Raw genomic sequence first — 18,394 nt, 5'->3', positions numbered from 1 at the left:
TTTGTCTTTAACCCTTGGCATTTTAATTATGATGTGTCTTGGTGTAGGCCTTTTTGGGTTCATCTTGTTTGGAATTCTTTGTGCTTCCTGGGCTTGTATATCTATTTCCTTCACCAGGTTAGGACAGTTTTTTGTCATTCCTTGAAATACGTTTTCAATTCCTTGCACGCGCTCTCTCTTTCTCTCTCTCTCTCTGTTTCTTCTGGTATCCCTATGATACAAATGTTGGTATGCTTGATGTTGTCTCAGAGATCCCTTAAACTGTCTTCATTTTTTTTCCCCATTTTGCTCTTCTGATGGATGTTTTCTGCCATCTTATCTTCCAAATTGCTGATTTGATCCTCTGCTTCATCTAATCTACTGTTGATTCCTTGTAATGTATTCTTTATTTCAATTATTGTAGTCTTTATTTTTTTGAAAAAATTTAGAATGCTTCATGAATTTACATGTCTTTGTTGCACAGGGGCAATGCTAATCTCTCTGTTGTTTGAATTTTAGTATATGTGCTGCCAAAGCAAGCACTGTATTTTTCATTTCTGACCGGTTCTTTTTTATGTTTTCTATCTTCATTTTTATGTTTCTTATCTCTTTGTTGAAGTTTTCACTGATATCATTGAGCATCTTTATAACCATTGTTTTTAACTCTGCATCTGATAGATGGCTTATCTTTATTTTGTTTAGTTCTTTTTTTGGAGCTTTGTTCTGTTCTTTCATTTGGGATATGTTCCTTTTGAGTGCCCTCCTTTGTTTCAGTGTGTTAGGTAGAGCTGCTATTTCTCTGTATTAGGTAGAGCTGCTATGTTTCCCAGTCTTAGTAGAGTGGGCTTGTGTTGTAGGTGTCCTGTGTGGCCAAGTGGCCCAGTTTCCCTGGGCACCTGAGCTGGGTGCTCCATGTGTGTCCCTTGTATGGGTTGTGTGTATTCTCCTGTTGTAGATGAGCCTTGGTTGCTGTTGGCATATCAGTAGGAAGGATTGACCTTCAAGCTGATTCATTGTGAGGACTAGCTGGTGACTGCAGTGGAGGAGCTGTTTTTCAGGGGCTCACCCTCTGAAGTAGTATTTGCTTCAGCAGAGTTCTGGTGCCTGACGAGGCTGCCTTTCAGGTGTGTGGAGGTGGTTGGGTGGTACTCTGGTGTGGCCTGAAGCTGGCCACCAGGTTTGTTGATTCTTGGGCCTTTTGGGAGGGACTCTATTGCAAGTCAAGGTCAGCTGCTGCCTTGGGCCACTGGTATGAGCTACAGAATGATCTGCAGATGGCTGCCACTTGTGCTGGACCTGAAGGTGCCTGGGAGGGGCTAAGCTGTGAACTGAGGCTGGCTGCCAGGCTTGGGGCTGTTGAGCAAAAGGTATATGGGGCACACCAAGGCCAGAAACTGCTTGTTTGGGGTTTGTGAACCTTTGAGAGATTTTAGGAAAGTCTGCAGCCAAGACAGGCTATTTGTAAGAAAAGCCAGTGTAAGCAGCTTGAGTGGACCCACAAATGGGATGAGGCAGGGTCCCAGGGAATCATCATGTTGGGGCAAATGGTGTCAGCCTGGTTAATGGAGACTCAGATAGGGTGCCAGCCTGCATCTCCATGGAAGGTGGAGGGAAGGGCTCAATAAAGGAACATAGACTTCTGCTAGAACTTCTGTCTGGGAGAAAGCTGCCCCTCTAGCCCTCACCCTGAAGCCAGACAATTCAGTTTCTCCCCTTATGTCCCTGGAGCCTTTCGAGCTGCTGCCCCAGCACTGGAGCTTTGAGTGAGTCTGCCAGGAAGAAAGTTTATGTGCAGCCTTTTTAAGAGGAGCACCTGGGACTCCAGCCACCCTCCGCATCACTCAACCACAATCTCTGTTGGTTTTTACAGCCAGAAGTTGTGGGAACTTCTGGCACTGGAACCCTTGGCTGGGGCTGAGATTCCTTGCTCCTCCAGGGGGACCTCTGCAGCCAAGATATCCCTCCACATTTTTAACTGCCACACGTGTGTGGGACCAGCCTATTCTGAATTTCTAGTCCTCTTACCAGTCTTGATGTGGCTGCTTCTGTATATCCTTAGTTATAGGACTTCTGTTCAGCTAGACTTCAGGCGATTCTCAGTGATGATTATTCTGTAATTTAGTTGTGATTTTGATGTGGTTGCGAGAGCAGCCAAGCATAGTATTTACCTACTCTGCCATCTTGACCAGACCTCAGAAATTGTGACTCGTTTAACCAAAGATTTCTGTAGAACTCTGCATTTGTTCAAAATCTATTACATTCTTGAGAATAGGGCAAGTACTATGGAAAATGAATACAGTGTCTACTTGCTTTCTGCTTAACCCACATGTCATGTTTAAATTAGAATGGATGTATTTCCTTGAACATTTCTACAACCCTCTTTATCTCTGCAGTTTCAGGTTCAGTGAATTCAGAGATTTTTGTCTTAGAATATATAATCTGATAAGCCATTGGGAGCCTATTGATCTGTGGAAGTAGTTTACTGAGTCTTTTCAGCAAGTTGCTGTGACCTGTCTCTGACTACATTAAAGTATAAACCTCATACTCTCTTTACCTTATTCTAAATATGCCCTAAGTGGGAATGTTAAGGGTCTAAATGTAAAGAAAATTTGTAATTATTATATTGTTACTTGTAAAGCTCATATAGAGTCTCCTAAAGCACAATGCAGTGATCCTGGGCACTCTAGTCTTTCATTCACATTGTAGGATGCCCATCTTTGCTAGCGAATTTAGCACTAACATGATTCATCTCAAGTTTTCAAATTCCTCATTGGCAGATGTTGGATTCCCTAATGTATGTATGCAAGTTAATTAAGTCAACTTAAAAACATTTGGTAAGATATATGTAGCATAAAATTTGCCATTTTTATTTCTTTTTTTCTGAAATAAATACTAGTTTAATGAATAATTGCATTGAGGAAGAATTTAGGAAAGATCAAGAATATTGTCCCAAAAGTTCTGAGTACAGAGGTTTTACATGAGGGGAGTAATGTCTTCTAATTGATCGTTTTTAAGTGTACAATTTAGTGGCACTGATTACATTCACAGTGTTGTGCAACTATCCCCACTATCTATCTCCAAAACATTTTTCTTACCCAAACAGAAATTCTGTAACTCCTTGTCTTTTCTGCAGCCCCTGATAACCACTTTTCAACTTCGTTTCTATGAATTTGCCCAATCTAGAATTTCATGTAAGTGGGGTCATAAAATATTTGTCCTTTTATATCTGGGTCATTTTGCTTAATATAATGTTTTCAAGATTCATCCATGTTGTATCACAGCTTCATCTCTTTTCATGGGTGAATAATATTCTGTTTATGGAGATATATCACATATTGTTTATTCATTTATCTGTTTATGGACATATGGGTTATTTATAAATTTTGGCTATTGTGAACAGTGCTAAAATGAGCATCGATGTACAGGTACCTGTTTGAAACTCTGCTTTCAATTTCTTTGGTATATACCTAGGAGTGAAATTGCTGGGTCATATGTTTTTAGCCTTCAGAGGAGCTGCCAAACTGTTTTCCACAGCACTTGCACCATTTTACATTCCTGCCATCAATGTATAAGGGCTCTGATTTTGCCATATCCTCACCAACACTTGTTATTTTCTTTCTTTTTTATTATAGCCATCCTGGTAGGTATGAAATGGTATCTCATGGTATCTCATGGTTTTGATTTTTATTTCCCTAATGATTGAAGATGTTGAGCTTCTTTTCATGTGCTTTTTGCCCATTTGTATATCTTCTTTGAAGTTCAGGTACTTTCTTAACATCTTTGTGCCTCTCTTTCCCCTTTGTAAAATGGGAGAGATAATAGTTATTCTTTAAGGTTATTATGAGGATTAAACAAGGAAATGTATGTCAAACACTCAGAACAGTTTCTGGCACATAGTAAACATTTAGTAAATGCTTGCTATTAAAATTATTAGCTTTGATTATTGTCTGATTAGAACAAGGATGACATGTAGGTTTCATGTCATGTTTAGTTTGTCAATTGCTGTTAGCTACCTAGAGCATTATGTTGAAAAAGATTCTAGCTAAAGATTACTGGGACTTATTAGCAATTTCTGTCCCCGCTGAGGGGTCCAGGGCACTTTTATTACTCTTGTTCCAGATTACAGCAGATGATGGAAATAATTTATCTTATATTCTAGGTGATGCTTCCAGAAAGTTGCTGTAGACTTTGACAAGTCATATCATGTCACCACTCCTGACTATATCAGTTTAGGGGGAGACTCTGTAATGTGTATGTGTGGTTGGAGTATTTGGCATTCTTTTGACAAAATGTATTCTCTTCTCAACTTTCCTAAACTCCTAAGCTTCTTTACAAGTGGCTTGAGTATGTGAATTGGTGATTCGTGTGATTGTATCTAGTTTTCTTATTTCTTTTGTTTGTTTTCTTGATTGCATAAACCAATCTTCTTTAGCTTTAAAAAACCTTGTTTTCTCTCATAACTCCTAAATTTGAGAGGCTATATTTTCCTCTTCAGAGGTCGATTTTGAGTAATAGATCATTAAAGGTTTTTGTTTTTCATTTTATATGTTGCCTTAAAATTGTGATCCAAGTTCAGAAACTTTGTAAGATGGCCTGTGGTTAAAATCTAATCAAATTAAATATTTGGTAAATTAGAGACTAAAATAATGTTGAATTACTGAAGGTAGCTGTTTATAAGTCTACAAACTTATTTAGGGGTTTGTGTTTTTTTTGAAGAATCTAGAATTTATAGCAAAAAATGAAATAACTATTTTACATGTTTGAGAGACATAAGCAACACTAAAAAATATATATCTTCGCATTATGAAAGTATTGAAGAGATGATTTAAATTTCTTTGAAAAAAATTACCGTCAGGTAACTCTTGCTATTTCGAATAAAACTTCGATCCACTGGTTAAAATTGGAATGTAATATTAAGAGGAAAGGGAATGTTAAAATCTTTTTTTTTTTTTAGACTTAAATCTAATGACCTCAGTACAAGCTCTATACTTAGTTGCCTCTCAATAGCTTTGCCTTTCTTGGGTAAGCCTAGGATTCTGAAATAATCTAAATTTCTAGATACTTTACCACTTGAATCATGTTCCTGTTTTTTCTCTTTTTACATTTGATCAGACATTGTTTTTTAAGCGGGTTGGGTTGTAATTTAACAAATGGAGAGTTACGTCATGGAATCCTTTAAAACAAATACAGTTTCTTGATTGTGTAACTGATATTTTTTACTTATTAAAAATAATTTTGAAAATATACCCCAATTCCCAATAATGAACTTGCAGTGCCCTCAGCAAGTTCACTCACTGATGCTTCTGAGAATTTTGTTTTGTTTGGAATGCTTTCCTACCATTTGCCTAGATAATTTATACTCTAATCCTCATAGTAACCTCCCCCCATTCCATAAAATCTTGCCTACCTACTTCCCCTGTCCTTCCAGTTCTAGGATAGGTACCTTTCTCAGGGGACCTCTGTTATCACACAATATTGTAAATTGGCTATCCTTTCTCTCTTAGAAAAAGTTCTTTGCAAGAAACTGTGTTTCCTCTCTAACCCCAGTACCCAGTCCAGTGCCAGACACATGAGTAGATGTTTAATAGCTTCCTGTATACGATACAAGACTGAATAAAATTGAAATCTAGTTAATTAGAACTTAGAGTCAGTAACATCATAATAACTATGTATGGTGACAAATGGTTACTAGATTTATTGTGATGATCACTTTGTAAATTATATAAATGTTGAATCACTCAGTGTTGTACACCTGAAACTAATACAATATTGTATATAAACTAATTAAAATAATTTCAAAAGAACTCAATTTTACTTTTTTTTAGAAAGCAAGAGTGACTTATAATGGCACAGCTTCTTAGTTGAATAAAGAAAGCAATTATCTTTTGAATTAGGAATTTAAGTAAAGTTAATGAGTTTTGCTAAGTATTATTTCCTCTCTGAACATCTTATTACTGAAATTAGCAAAGCTGTCTATTGCTCTTTATGCTTACTTTTGTCTTGCTAATTAATATTCTGTTCTCATCTTTAATTTGTTCTTAAATCTATAGGAAGCTTTCAATTCCTTGGCTTTTTTGAATTAATTTTTATACTTAAAATTAATCAATAATTTACCTATTTAAAAACTTTTTTATTTTGAAAAATGTCTCAAGTTTATAGAAAAGTTGCAAGAACATTTTTCCATATTTTGCTTTATATATATAGTTGTTATTAATATTGTTTTTTGCTAATCGTTAGTAAAGTGCAGACATTCGAACTTTAAATATTTCAGCATGTATGTGAACAAGGACTTAAAAAATATTACCAATATAATTACCAAATTCAGGGGATTTAACATAGATGCAATACTATTATTTAATATGTCGTACATATATAGATTTTTTTCAGTTTCTCCAATAATGTTCTCTGTAGCAGTTTCTCCTATAAGCCCAAATCCAGTCAGGGAATTCACATGGCATTTAGAGGTCATGTTTCTTTAGTATCCTTTAATCTGGAACAATCTCACAGTTTTTCTTTGTCTTTCATGACATTGATACTTTTTAAGAATGGAAGCCAGTATTTTTGTTGAATCTTCTCAATTTGGGTTTTTATTTTTTGTTTTCCACTATTAGATACAAGTTATTACATTTTTGGCAGGAATATTGTATTTGATGTGTATTCTCTGTGTATGTGCATCAACAGGTGCATGTTATCAGGGATGTATTGATCCACTGGATTCCTTTGTAACTAATCAGTAGTATGTGGGGAAATATTTGAAAATGTAAATAACCTGTTCTCCAACAACCTTTCACCCATTGGTTTTAGCATTTGTTGATGATTCTTGCTTAAATCAACAATTACTGTAATAGTTCCAAATGATGATTTTTTAACTCTGTTGTCGTTCTTTCTGCATTTATTTTTGGTCTAATACTATTTGATGGAAATATTTGTTACGGAATTGTCCTAAATAGATTTTATAAATATCAGTCGATATGACTTAATATTGTTTTTTCCCCTCTAACTTTTTACGAAGAAAATGTTTAACATACAAAAAAAATTGAAAGAGTACTGCAGTTATTATTAGATTCAACAGTATTAAACAGCCATATTTGCTTTACCGGTATTTGTGTCTGTATGTGTTTACTCCTCTTTCTGAAAGTATGTTGCAGATATCATATACTTTATTCCTAAATTCTTCAACATGTATCTTTTAAAAAGAGAGGTCCTTCCTGCTTAACTACAATATCATTAGCTCACCTAGGAAAATTAATAATTTTCATGTAACATCTAGTCCATGTTAAAATTTCCCCGTGATCTCTTTCTTTTTCTTTTTTCTTTTTCTTTTTGCACCAGGATCTAATCTGAAATTCATTCATTGTACTTGGTTTCTCTTTAGTCTCTTTTACTTTAGAACAGCTTGTTCTCATACTTTTTAAAATCTTAATAACATAAAGTTATTTTATGTAATTTTATGAATTATCCTGTGTATCTTATGTAAAGAAGATGCTTTTTCCTTCTGCAATTAGCCAGCAATCTGTGGAGTACTTTTTTGCACTGTATGAATATCCTGTTCCCTTGTAACTTTTCACTTAATGGTTTTAATATCCATTGTTGATCCTCCCCTATAAAATAGTTATTTTCCTGGAGGTTGCATAAACACTTGATAGTATGTTTTCTACATTCTTTTGTAACCTTGTTTTTCACTTAAGGACATCATTCTATTCTTGTAGAAAGATTCCATCCTATCCTAAATTTTTTCCCTCCTTATATATAGAGAGGTATTGTTTTAAATTCATTCATATAGCACAAAATTCAAGAGGTATTAAGGATATACAGTGAAGGATCAGCTAATAATACCATTTTCTTTCATAACCATTTATATTCTTCCAGAGATAATTTACACATGTATATATTCTTTCTAGCAATCCTATATAAAGATATTTGCTATACATACTGCCTGGAGTTTTTCACTTAACAGTATCTCACGGAGATTATTTTGTTATCAGTACATTGTTCATTTCCTTATTAGTTTTTTATAGTTGCATAGTATTCTGTTGTAAAGATATATTGTAACTTATTTAGCCAATCCTCTATTTATTTCTTCTAATCTTTTACTTGTAAAAGCAGTTCTTTAGGGAATAATATATGATACATCATTTTGCGATATACAGTTTGTACATTTGAAGGATAAATTACCTAGAGAGAGAGAGAGATTGCTCTGTCAAACAGATGTATTTGTAACTTTGACGGCAGTTGTTGAATCCCTGTCCATAAGAGCTGCACTAATTTTCATTCCCACCAGCAGTGTAGGGGAGTGTATGTTATCACATCTCCCAGTATCAGTGTTTTAACGTGCATTTCTCTTCTTATGGGTGAGGTTGAGCGTGTTTTCATGTGCCAAGAACTCATTTTAATTTTTTTTCCCTGATACTCTTTTAAATGCTGGATTTTGTATCGCCATTAAAGATATAACATTTTTGAGGCCATTCTTTGCAATTATTTTAAAGCAAGACAGGGCATAGTATAGGGGTTAAGATTATGAACTCTGGAGTCTCAGTATTGGCTTTACCACTTCCTAGCTGTAAGACTTTAGGCAATTTATCTAACATCTTGTCATAGCTTCCCTGTCTCCAAAACCTGTAGAACTTCTTGTATGTATTAAATCAGATATACAATGAACACCCTTCACTGTACTTTTATAAAGCACAGTGTCTAGCACACAACGAGATCATAGCTATCATTAGTATGTATTTGTTCAATAAATGCTATAATTATGTAAAAATAATACAACTAATTTTTATTAGTAATAGAAATGAAATAGGCTAAGTATTATAATTAAGTAACTGGTGCTGGGATAATTGTGGGTAATTTGTATCGTTTAAAATATTTTCTAGTATCTATTTTTTTTTATAATGGGAATGTATTTTATAATAGAAAAGTAAAGTATATGTTATTCTTTAGAAAGGGAATTTTTTTTAGGTTTATTGAGATCTAATTAACATATGGCCCTGAATAAGTTTAAGGTGTACAGCATAATGACTTTACATACATAAATTGAGAAATGATTACCACAATAAATTTGGTTAACATCCATCACCTCATATAGTTATGAAATTTTTTTCTTGTGATGAGAATTTTTAGGATTTACTCTCTCAGCATCTTTAAAATATACTATATAACATTGTTAATTATAACCATCATGTTGTACATTACACCTTTAGTACTTACTTATCTTATAACTGGAATTTGTACCTTTGACCACCTTTATCCAGTTCCCCCACTAACCCACCCCCTGGCTCTGGTAACCACAAATCTGATCTATTTTTCCATGTTTGTTTTAGATTCCACATGTAAGTGACACCCATACAGTATACGTCTTTCTCTATCTGACTTATTTCATTTAACAGAATGCCTTCATGGTCCATCTATGTTATCACATATGTTGTAATACATTATTGTTAAATGATTAACTGTTTTATTAAAAACCTCTCCTCACTTTTTCCCATTATAGACAGAGACCGCATGGGCTGAAGAATACTCTGAAAAGAAGAAAGGGTCTCATAAGCGTTCAGCATCCTGGGGCAGTACAGATCAACTGAAGGAGGTCAGGAAAATGGTTCCAAGAAACTGGGTGTAGAAATTTGATTTCATCGTTGGCTGATTCCTTGGAGTTGTGGGCAGTGGGGATTTGTCAGTTTCCATTGTATGTGTGGTTTTCTTTTTAGTTGTTTATTTACTTGAGAAATAACAGAAGAACAGTTATTATGTCGATTGGATAAAGATTTGAATGGAGGAATGTTCACATTACTTATCTGATTATGTGTTTGTCTTTTTTTAAATGAGTCTGTACCTGTTAATATAAATGTCAGATGTATAAACTTTGTAGTGATACAACAGATTCATATTTATTATTTCTACATATAATGGCAGTGTTTCTCAAATCTAGTAACCCAATATAACGAAGTTGGTTATGCCTCTATGTTGCGATTACCATTTCTTGTGCCTCTAATCAGGATATTTGCATTTTACACATAATATAGAAATAAAACAGAAAAGTTCAGTCAAGGAATAATATGGGATACTGACTGAAATTGTATTTGTTATTTAAAGGTTGTGTTCATGAATGCATTTCATAGCTTGAATTGGTTTTTAAATACTGTTTAATTTTTGGAGTTGTTGGAGGCTAGGTATTTCATAAATCTAAATCTAAATAAAATGTGACTCGTAAAGGCAATGAGAGAATAATTATTCTTTTTGAATTCTTTGTGGAAGCTATAATATAATTTATTCTAAATGCTGAAAACTTCATTTGTTTAGTACTTGGGAGGCTTGAAAGCTCAAACAGTGTTAGAATGTAATTTCGTTTGTCTTTAAAAGAAAGATAAACATATACGTGTGTGTGTGTATATGTTTGTGTCTATATATAAATTTTGTATAATAAATCAGATTTTGTGATATGGTTTAAAAATTCAAACGATTTATTAAGGCTGAATTTTACTGGTTTTTATTAAGCAAGGATATGCTTTATGTAGTGTGGAAAACACTCTGATGCACTTGTTTTTTCCTCCCTTTTCAGATTGCAAAATTACGCCAGCAGTTGCAGAGAAGTAAACACAGCAGTCGGCATCATCGAGATAAAGAAAGACAGTCTCCATTCCATGGCAACCATGCAGCTATTAACCAGTGTCAGGTAGGAGCACAGATACCACAAAATCCAAACAAGAGATTTGTTGTTTTCCTGGTGATTTGTTATTTCATAGGTAACTGTTTAGGACAGAATGTTCAAAGCATATTTGAAACAATGACTAAATACTGAATCATAGCCTTCATGTCAAAAGAAGAATATTAAGCTGACAAAATGATTTGTTTTAGTGACCTGTAATATGACTTCTAGGAGACATAGCTGATTACATATTTTGACTTACCATATTTTTGTCTTTGTCAATTTAGTGTATTGGATGCACAATAATATAGAGACATAAGCATTGATTATGGAACCAGACTGGCTGAATAAACTGTTCTGTCTCAGTTTCATCATCTGAAGATCGAGGTTAATAATGATAACCTGATTCATTGAAATCTTTTATTAGGGGAAAACATTTAGCTGCTTTTATTCCTTAATAGAACCCAATGAACTGCTCTCGATGGCTCACCCAGGGAACATTTCTCTTTAACCAAATTGAAATTGGATGGGGTTCCCAGCAGGAGGATGTAACCCTGTAAACATTTATGTACTGTACATAGGAGCACCTGAATATATAAAGCAAATATTGACGTGCATAAAAGGAGAGAGCGACAGTAACATGGTCATAGTAGGAGACTTTCACACCCTATGACATCGAGGGGTATATCTTTCAGACAAAACCAATAAGAAAACAATGACCTTAAATGACACATTAGACCAGAAAGATTTAATTGGTATTTTTAGAGTGTTTCACCTCAAAGCAGCAGAATATGCATTCTTTTCAAGTGCACATGGAACATTTTCCAGGACAGATGACATGTTAGGCTTCAAGTCTCAATAAATTTAAGAAGATTGAAGTCATATCAGGCACTTTCTCTGACCACAATGGTATGAAGCTAGAAATCAATTACAAGAAGAAAACAAAAACACACAAAACATGGAGGCCAAATAACATGCTACGAAACAATGAATGAGTTAACAATGAAATCAAGGAAGAAATGAAATGATACTGTGAGACAATGAGAAAGAGAACACAGTGACTCAAAATCTGTGGGACAGTGTGAAAGCAGTCCTAGGAGGAAAATTCATAGCAGCAGACCTACCTCAAGAAACAAGAAAAATCTACAATAATCTAACCTTACATCTAAATGAACTAGAAAAAGAACAACAAACAAAGCCCAAAGGGAGTAGAAGAAAGGAAATAATGAAGATCAGAGTGGAAATAAATGAACTAGAGTCTACAAAAACAGTTGAAACAATTAACAAAACCAAAAGCTGGGTCTTTGAAAAGATAAACAAAATCGATAAACCCTTAACCAGGCTCATCAAGAAAAAAAGGAGAACCCAAATAAATAAAATCAGAAATTAAAGAGAAGTGACAACTGACACCACAGAAATAGAAAGGATTATAAGAAAATACTACAAATAGTTATATACCCCAAATTGGACAGTTTGGAAGAAGCGGATAAATTCATAGAAACATATGGTCTTCCAAGACTGAATCAAGAAGAAATAGAAAATCTAAAGAGACTAGTTACTACTAATGAAATCAGATTGGTAATCAAAAACCTCCTAGCAAACAAAAGTCCTGTATTGGATGGCTTCACAAGTGAATTTTACCAAAGATTCAAAGAAGAATTAACACCTGTCTTTCTCAAACTATTTCAAAAAATTCAAGGGGAGGGAAGGCTTCCAAGCTCATTTTATGAGGCCAGCATAACCCTGATTCCAAATCTAAGACATTACAAAACAACAACAACGACAACAACAACAACAACAAAACTATAGGCCAGTATCTCTGATGAACCTAGAAAATCCTCAACAAAATACTAGTAAATTGAATTCAGCAATACATCAAACAGATCATACAGCACAATCAAGTGAGTTATATTCCTGGCATGCAAGTTTGGTTTACTGTCTGCAAATCTGTTAATGTGATATACTACATAAGCAAACTGAAGAGTGAAAATTGTGTGATTATCTCAATAGATGCAGAAGAAACATTTGACAAAATTCAGCATCCATTTGCGATAAAAGCTTTCAGCAAAATGGGGATAGAAGGAACATACTTCAGCATAATAAAGGGCATTTATGAGAGACTCACAGTTAACATCATACTCAGTGAGGAAAAGCTAAAAGCATTTCTCTAAGGTCAGAAACAGAACAAGAATGTCCCCTTTGACCCATTTTTTTCAACATAGTATTGGAAATTCTAGCCATAGCAGTCAGACAAAAAAGAAAGGCATCTAAATTGGAAAGGAAGAGGTAAAACCGTCACTATTCACAGATGACATGATACTATCCATAGAGAACCCTAAGGATTCCACCAAAAAACTATTAGAACTAATAAACGAATTACGTAAGTTAGGATACAAAATTAATATTCAGAAATCAATTGCATTGCCATATACCAATAACAAAATATCAGAGATATTAAGAAAATCCCATTTACAGTTTTATCAAAAAGAATAAAATACCAATGAATAGATTTAAGCAAGGAGGTAAAAGACCCATATTTGGAAAAGTAGAAGATATTGAAGACATTGGACATTGAAAAAGTAATTGAAGAAGATACAAATAATGTAAGGTTATACTGTGCTCATGGATAGAAAGAATTAGCATTCAAATTCCATAATACCCAAAGCAATCTACAGATTCAGTGTAATCCCTATCAAAATACCAATGACACTTTTCACAGAACTAGAACTAATAATGCTAAAATTTACACAGAACCATAAAAGATCCTGAATAGCCAAAGCAGTCTTGAGAAAGAACAACAAAGTTGGAGGTGGTATGCTACCTGATACCAAACTATACTACAAGGGTATAGTAATCAAAACAGCATGGTAGTGGCATAAAAAACAGACACCTAGATCAAAATAACCCAAAATTAAACTCATGCTTATATGGTCAGTCTATGACAAAGGAGGCAAGAATATACAATGAGATATAGACAGTCTATTCAATAAATGGTGTTGGGGAAACTGGACAGATAACATTCAAAAAATGAAACTAGGCTACCCTCTTACACCATATACAAAAATAAACTCAAAATGGCTTAAAGACAAATATATAAGACCTGAAACCATAAAGTCCTAGAAGAAATGGCTTAAAGACAAATATATAAGACCTGAAACCATAAAAGTCCTAGAAGAAAACAAACTTCATTGCTCTTAGTAATACACACACACACACACACACACACACACACACACACACACACACACACACACACAACACACGCACATATATTTTGGCTATATCTCCTTGGGCAAAGGAAACAAATGAAAAAAATAAATGGGACTACATCAAACTAAAAAGTTTTTGCTCAGCAAAGGAAACCATCAATGAAATGAAAAGACAACCTACCAAATGGGAGAAGATATTTTCCAATGATACATTCAGTAAGGGGTTAACATCTATAATTTATAAGTAACTCATTCAGCTTAACATGAGAAAAACAATCCAATTAAAAAAATGGGCAGAGAACCTGAATAGACATTTCTCCAAAGAGGACATATAGAAAGCCAATAGACGTGAAAAGATGCTCAACGTCACTAATCCTCAGGGAAATGCAAATCAAAACCACAGTGAGAGATTACCTCACACCTATCAGAATGGCTATCAGCAATAAATCAACAAACAATGAATATTGGCGAGGAAATGGAAAAAAGGGAACCCTCATGCACTGTTAAGATTGTAAATTGGTGCAGCCACTGTGAAAAAGAGTATTGAGGTTCCTTAAAAAAATTAAACTATAACTATCATATGACCCAGCAATTCCACTTCTGGGTATTTATCTGAAGAAATTGAAAACACTAATTTGAAAAGTTACATCCATCCCTATGTTGATTGCAGCATTATTTACAGTAGCCAAGCTATGAAAGCAATCTTAAATGTCCATCAATAGATGAAAGGATAAAGAAGAGGTGGTACATATATATATAGTGGAATATTATTCAGCCATAAAAAAGAATAAAATCTTGCCATTTGTGACAGTATGGTTGGGACTAGAATGTATTATGCTAAGTGAAATAAGTCAGAGAAAGACATACCATGTAATTTCACTTATATGTGGAATCTAAAACAAATGAACAAACAAACAATCATAGATACAGAGAATAAATCGATGGTCATCAGATGGGAGGAAGGTTGGGGAGATGAGTGAAAACAGTGATGGAATTAAGAAATACAAATTGGCAGTTACAAAATAGTTAAGGGGAAGTAAAGTACAGCATAGGGAATACAGTCAATAATAATATAATAACTGTGTGGTTTCAGATCGGTACTAGTCTTATCGAGGGATTACCTCGTAAGTTATGTAAATGTCTAATGTTGTATACCTGAAACAAATATAATATTGAATGTCAACTGTAATTGAAAAAAAATAAAAATAAAAATTTCCCAAAAGGAAAAGAGAAGAAATCTCTTGTTAAGAAGAGAGCAAGAAAAAGTTTCCCTACTGCTTTTATAGGTTGATAGCTTTTGATGATTGCCAAGTATATGTGGATTTTTTTCAAGAGAAAGTATGGATAGTGGTATATATTTTTTCAAACTAATTTTGTCTTAAAATACTGACACATGGGTCAAATTGGATTTCATAAAGTTATAGTTTGGTTGTAATTTTCAATAGCTTCTTTTCTGTATATTTTCATTATAAAATAGGAATATACATTTATAGCATTTAAAAAACCTAAACAAACTAGATTTGTATCTGGAGATATAGAAATGTAAAATTGACAAATAAAAAGAAAGGAAAATTTGACTAGACAAGTAACTATTGAAATTGGGATGGAAATTAAAAACCAAACTCCCTAACTCTCAAAAGGCTACAAACCGGGATTGTTTTACAGGTTAATTTGCCAACCATCCACTCCTTATAATTTATCCATAAATAATTTATTTGTATTTCTAAGAGATAAGAACACTTTTTATGCTCAACCTATATTTTTATTTCAAGTAGAATAGGGCTCAAGATTAAATTCATTGAATTAAATAATGAGTTTTAGGAGTTTATAAATTTCTGAAGTGATTTTTTTAAGTTGCATTATAATCAACAATGAAAGTAGTAAAATTATCTATAAAATTTCCACTTTTTTCCTTGCAAGTTGAATTTTTTTAATAAAGATTATTGGAGTTTGCTTAAAGTTTATGTTTGTTTAATTCTAAAATAACTCTTTGCAGAGAGGGTAGGGACTAGAAAATTAACTTGAAAAATAATTTACGTAATTTGAATCTTGTACACATGACACTAAATATCTTGACTACTTGACTTGTTTTATTGAGTGTTAATAGTCAACCAGAGATCAGGCACATGTGCATTATGATAGCTATGATGGTGATATTCATGTTTAATTGGAATTTTCAGACTATAAACATGAAATTATTTTTCATTATGTCATGGGTATAGCTTTGTTTTAGTGGGTTCTCTCTTTGATGGAGAAAAGTAACATTTTGTGATATGTGTACTTTTGAGGCCATTTCTCTATCCATGCAATATTTCTTAAATATCTGCCATATGGCTTATACTGTAGTACTCATTTGGAAAAGCAGTGATAAATGAAAATATTTGGGCTTGTCCCCCACCTGGTCTCAGATAAACAAACAGTTAATTGTCACACAGTGTAATGAGTGTCTCGATAGGGCAGAATGCAGAGTGCTGTAGAAGGAATATTTATGTTTTTACTGGTTATGGAGCCATCTAGAATGGCTTCTTAGAGAAAAGTGGTGTCTAAGCTGATAGATTTAGAATAACTAGAATTTATCATGTCTTCCAGAGGTGGAAGAAATTATGGCTCTAGTTTGGGTTAGTAGTCAGAGATTAGGTTAGAAAGGTAAATAGTAGCCAAACCTGAAAGTCTTTATGCCTCAGTTGTTAAGAAGTTTGACTTTTTCCTAGAGGCACTAGGGAACTGTTTTTTAAAGTGCAGGGGATTGATATGTGATCAGATATTTATTTTATAATGGTCATTATGAGTTCAGAGCAGAGAATGAATTTAGAAGAGGACAAGATTAGAGGCTGGAAAACAATTTAAGAATAGAATTTATAATCCATATATGAAATGATGATGGCCTAAAGTAAGAAGCTATGGAGCTGGAGAGAATGGACAAACCTGAGTGATATTTGGAAAGTACTAATTAATAGTTGAACTCTATTAAGTACATTGTAAGCACTCTACTCAAATTTTGATATATCATTAACATTTAATCCTCATCGTTGAGATAGGGATTGTTTTATCCCTGTTTTACAGACAAGTAAGTTAAGGCCTAAAGAGGTCAGGTATCTTGATCAAGGTCACTTGAGGCAGACCATGGATTCTAATCCAGGCATTTGACTTCAGAACCTGAGTTTTTAAATTCTATGTTAGCTGATGGTGATGAGATGAGAATGATGGCAAAATAGGAGTAAAGGATAATGCTAATTCTAGCCTTTAAACATGATGAAAAAAATATATCTACCTACCTCACACCATGTATAAAAGTAACTCCAAATGGATCAAAGCCCTAAATGTAAGAGCTAAAACTAAAACCTCTGAGACAGAAATACAGGCATAAATGTGATGTTGGATTAGGCATTGGTTTCTAGGTTATGAAACCAAAAGCATAAGCAACAAAAGAAAAAGTATATAAACTGGATTTTATCAAAATTAAAACTTTTTTGCTTCAAAGGACACCATCAAAAAAGTAAAAGGCAACCCACAAAATAGGATAAATTTTTTACAAATCTTATATCCAATAAAGCATTTGTAGATAGATTACATAAAAAATTCTTACAACTCAATAATGAAAAAAGACGAGCAACCCAATTAAAAAATGGACGAATGGTCTAACTAGAGTGTTCTCCAAGGAAGATATAAAAATAGTCAATAAGCAGATGAAAAAGGTGCTTGGCATCATTTGTCAATAGGGAAATACAATTAAAAATTCTAATGAGATACTACTTTATACACACTAGGATGGCTAAATTTAAATAGATAACAAATGTTAGCGAAGATGTGGAGAAATTGGAACCCTTATATGTTGCTGATAAGAATGTAAAATAGTGCAGCCGCTTTGGATAATAGTCTAGCAGTTCCTCGAAAGGCTGAACAGTTACCATGTCACCTACCACTTCCTCTCCAAGGTATGTACCCAAGAGAATTGAAAATGTGTTCACATAAAGACTTGTACACAAGTGTTCATAGCAGCATGATTTACAACAAAATTTGAAAACAGCCCAAATTTCTATCAACCACTGAATGGATAAAAACATGTGGCATACAAATACCATGGAATATTAGTCATAAAACTTAGAGTACTGATGCATGCTATAACATGAGTGAACCTTGAAAATACTGTGCTAAATGAAAAAGTAACAAAAGGACACATATGATTCCAGTTTATGAAATGTGTAGAAAAGGCAAATCCATAGAGTCAGGTTGTAGATTGGTGATTGCCCAGAGCTGGGAAAGTTAGGGGGAAATGGGGAGTGACTGCTAATGGAGACATATTTTTTTCATCATGTTTAAAGGAATTGTGATGGTTGCACAACTCTTCAATAACTATTAAAAAAGCAAAACTTTACACTTTAAATTGGGTGAATTGTACGGTATTATGAATTATTTTTTAGTAAGCTGTTATAAAAAAAATCAAAGAACAAATACATAAAATACAAATATCATTGGGAATAATAAGTTAGACTATGTGGTAAAAAATCAAAAAGTAAGCTGGGAATGCATGTAACAGTGTAGAGAGTGAGCACAGTTTCTCTGT

The 18,394-nt window shown here is 33.8% G+C and overlaps 1 protein-coding gene and 1 non-coding gene across 2 annotated transcripts in view; one reads left to right on the top strand and one right to left on the bottom strand.

Annotated features, from left to right (window-relative positions):
- FAM117B (family with sequence similarity 117 member B) overlaps nt 1–18,394 on the top strand; it is a 75,871-nt gene that overhangs the window by 37,661 nt on the left and 19,816 nt on the right. Inside the window, exons 3-4 of the mRNA XM_011369133.2 lie at nt 9,470–9,562; nt 10,535–10,648. Of these exons, the coding sequence (XP_011367435.1) occupies nt 9,470–9,562; nt 10,535–10,648 (207 nt within the window). The remainder of the gene's footprint in view (nt 1–9,469; nt 9,563–10,534; nt 10,649–18,394) is intronic.
- LOC111745108 lies at nt 419–522 on the bottom strand. The gene has a single exon (XR_002782505.1). It is a non-coding gene; the product is annotated as a U6 spliceosomal RNA (small nuclear RNA).

This window comes from Pteropus vampyrus, unplaced genomic scaffold (genome assembly GCF_000151845.1).
Source record: "Pteropus vampyrus isolate Shadow unplaced genomic scaffold, Pvam_2.0 Scaffold146, whole genome shotgun sequence".
Lineage (NCBI taxonomy): Eukaryota > Metazoa > Chordata > Mammalia > Chiroptera > Pteropodidae > Pteropus > Pteropus vampyrus.
The sequence above is the reverse complement of the archived record's forward strand: the minus strand, read 5'-3'. Positions and strand labels throughout refer to the sequence as shown.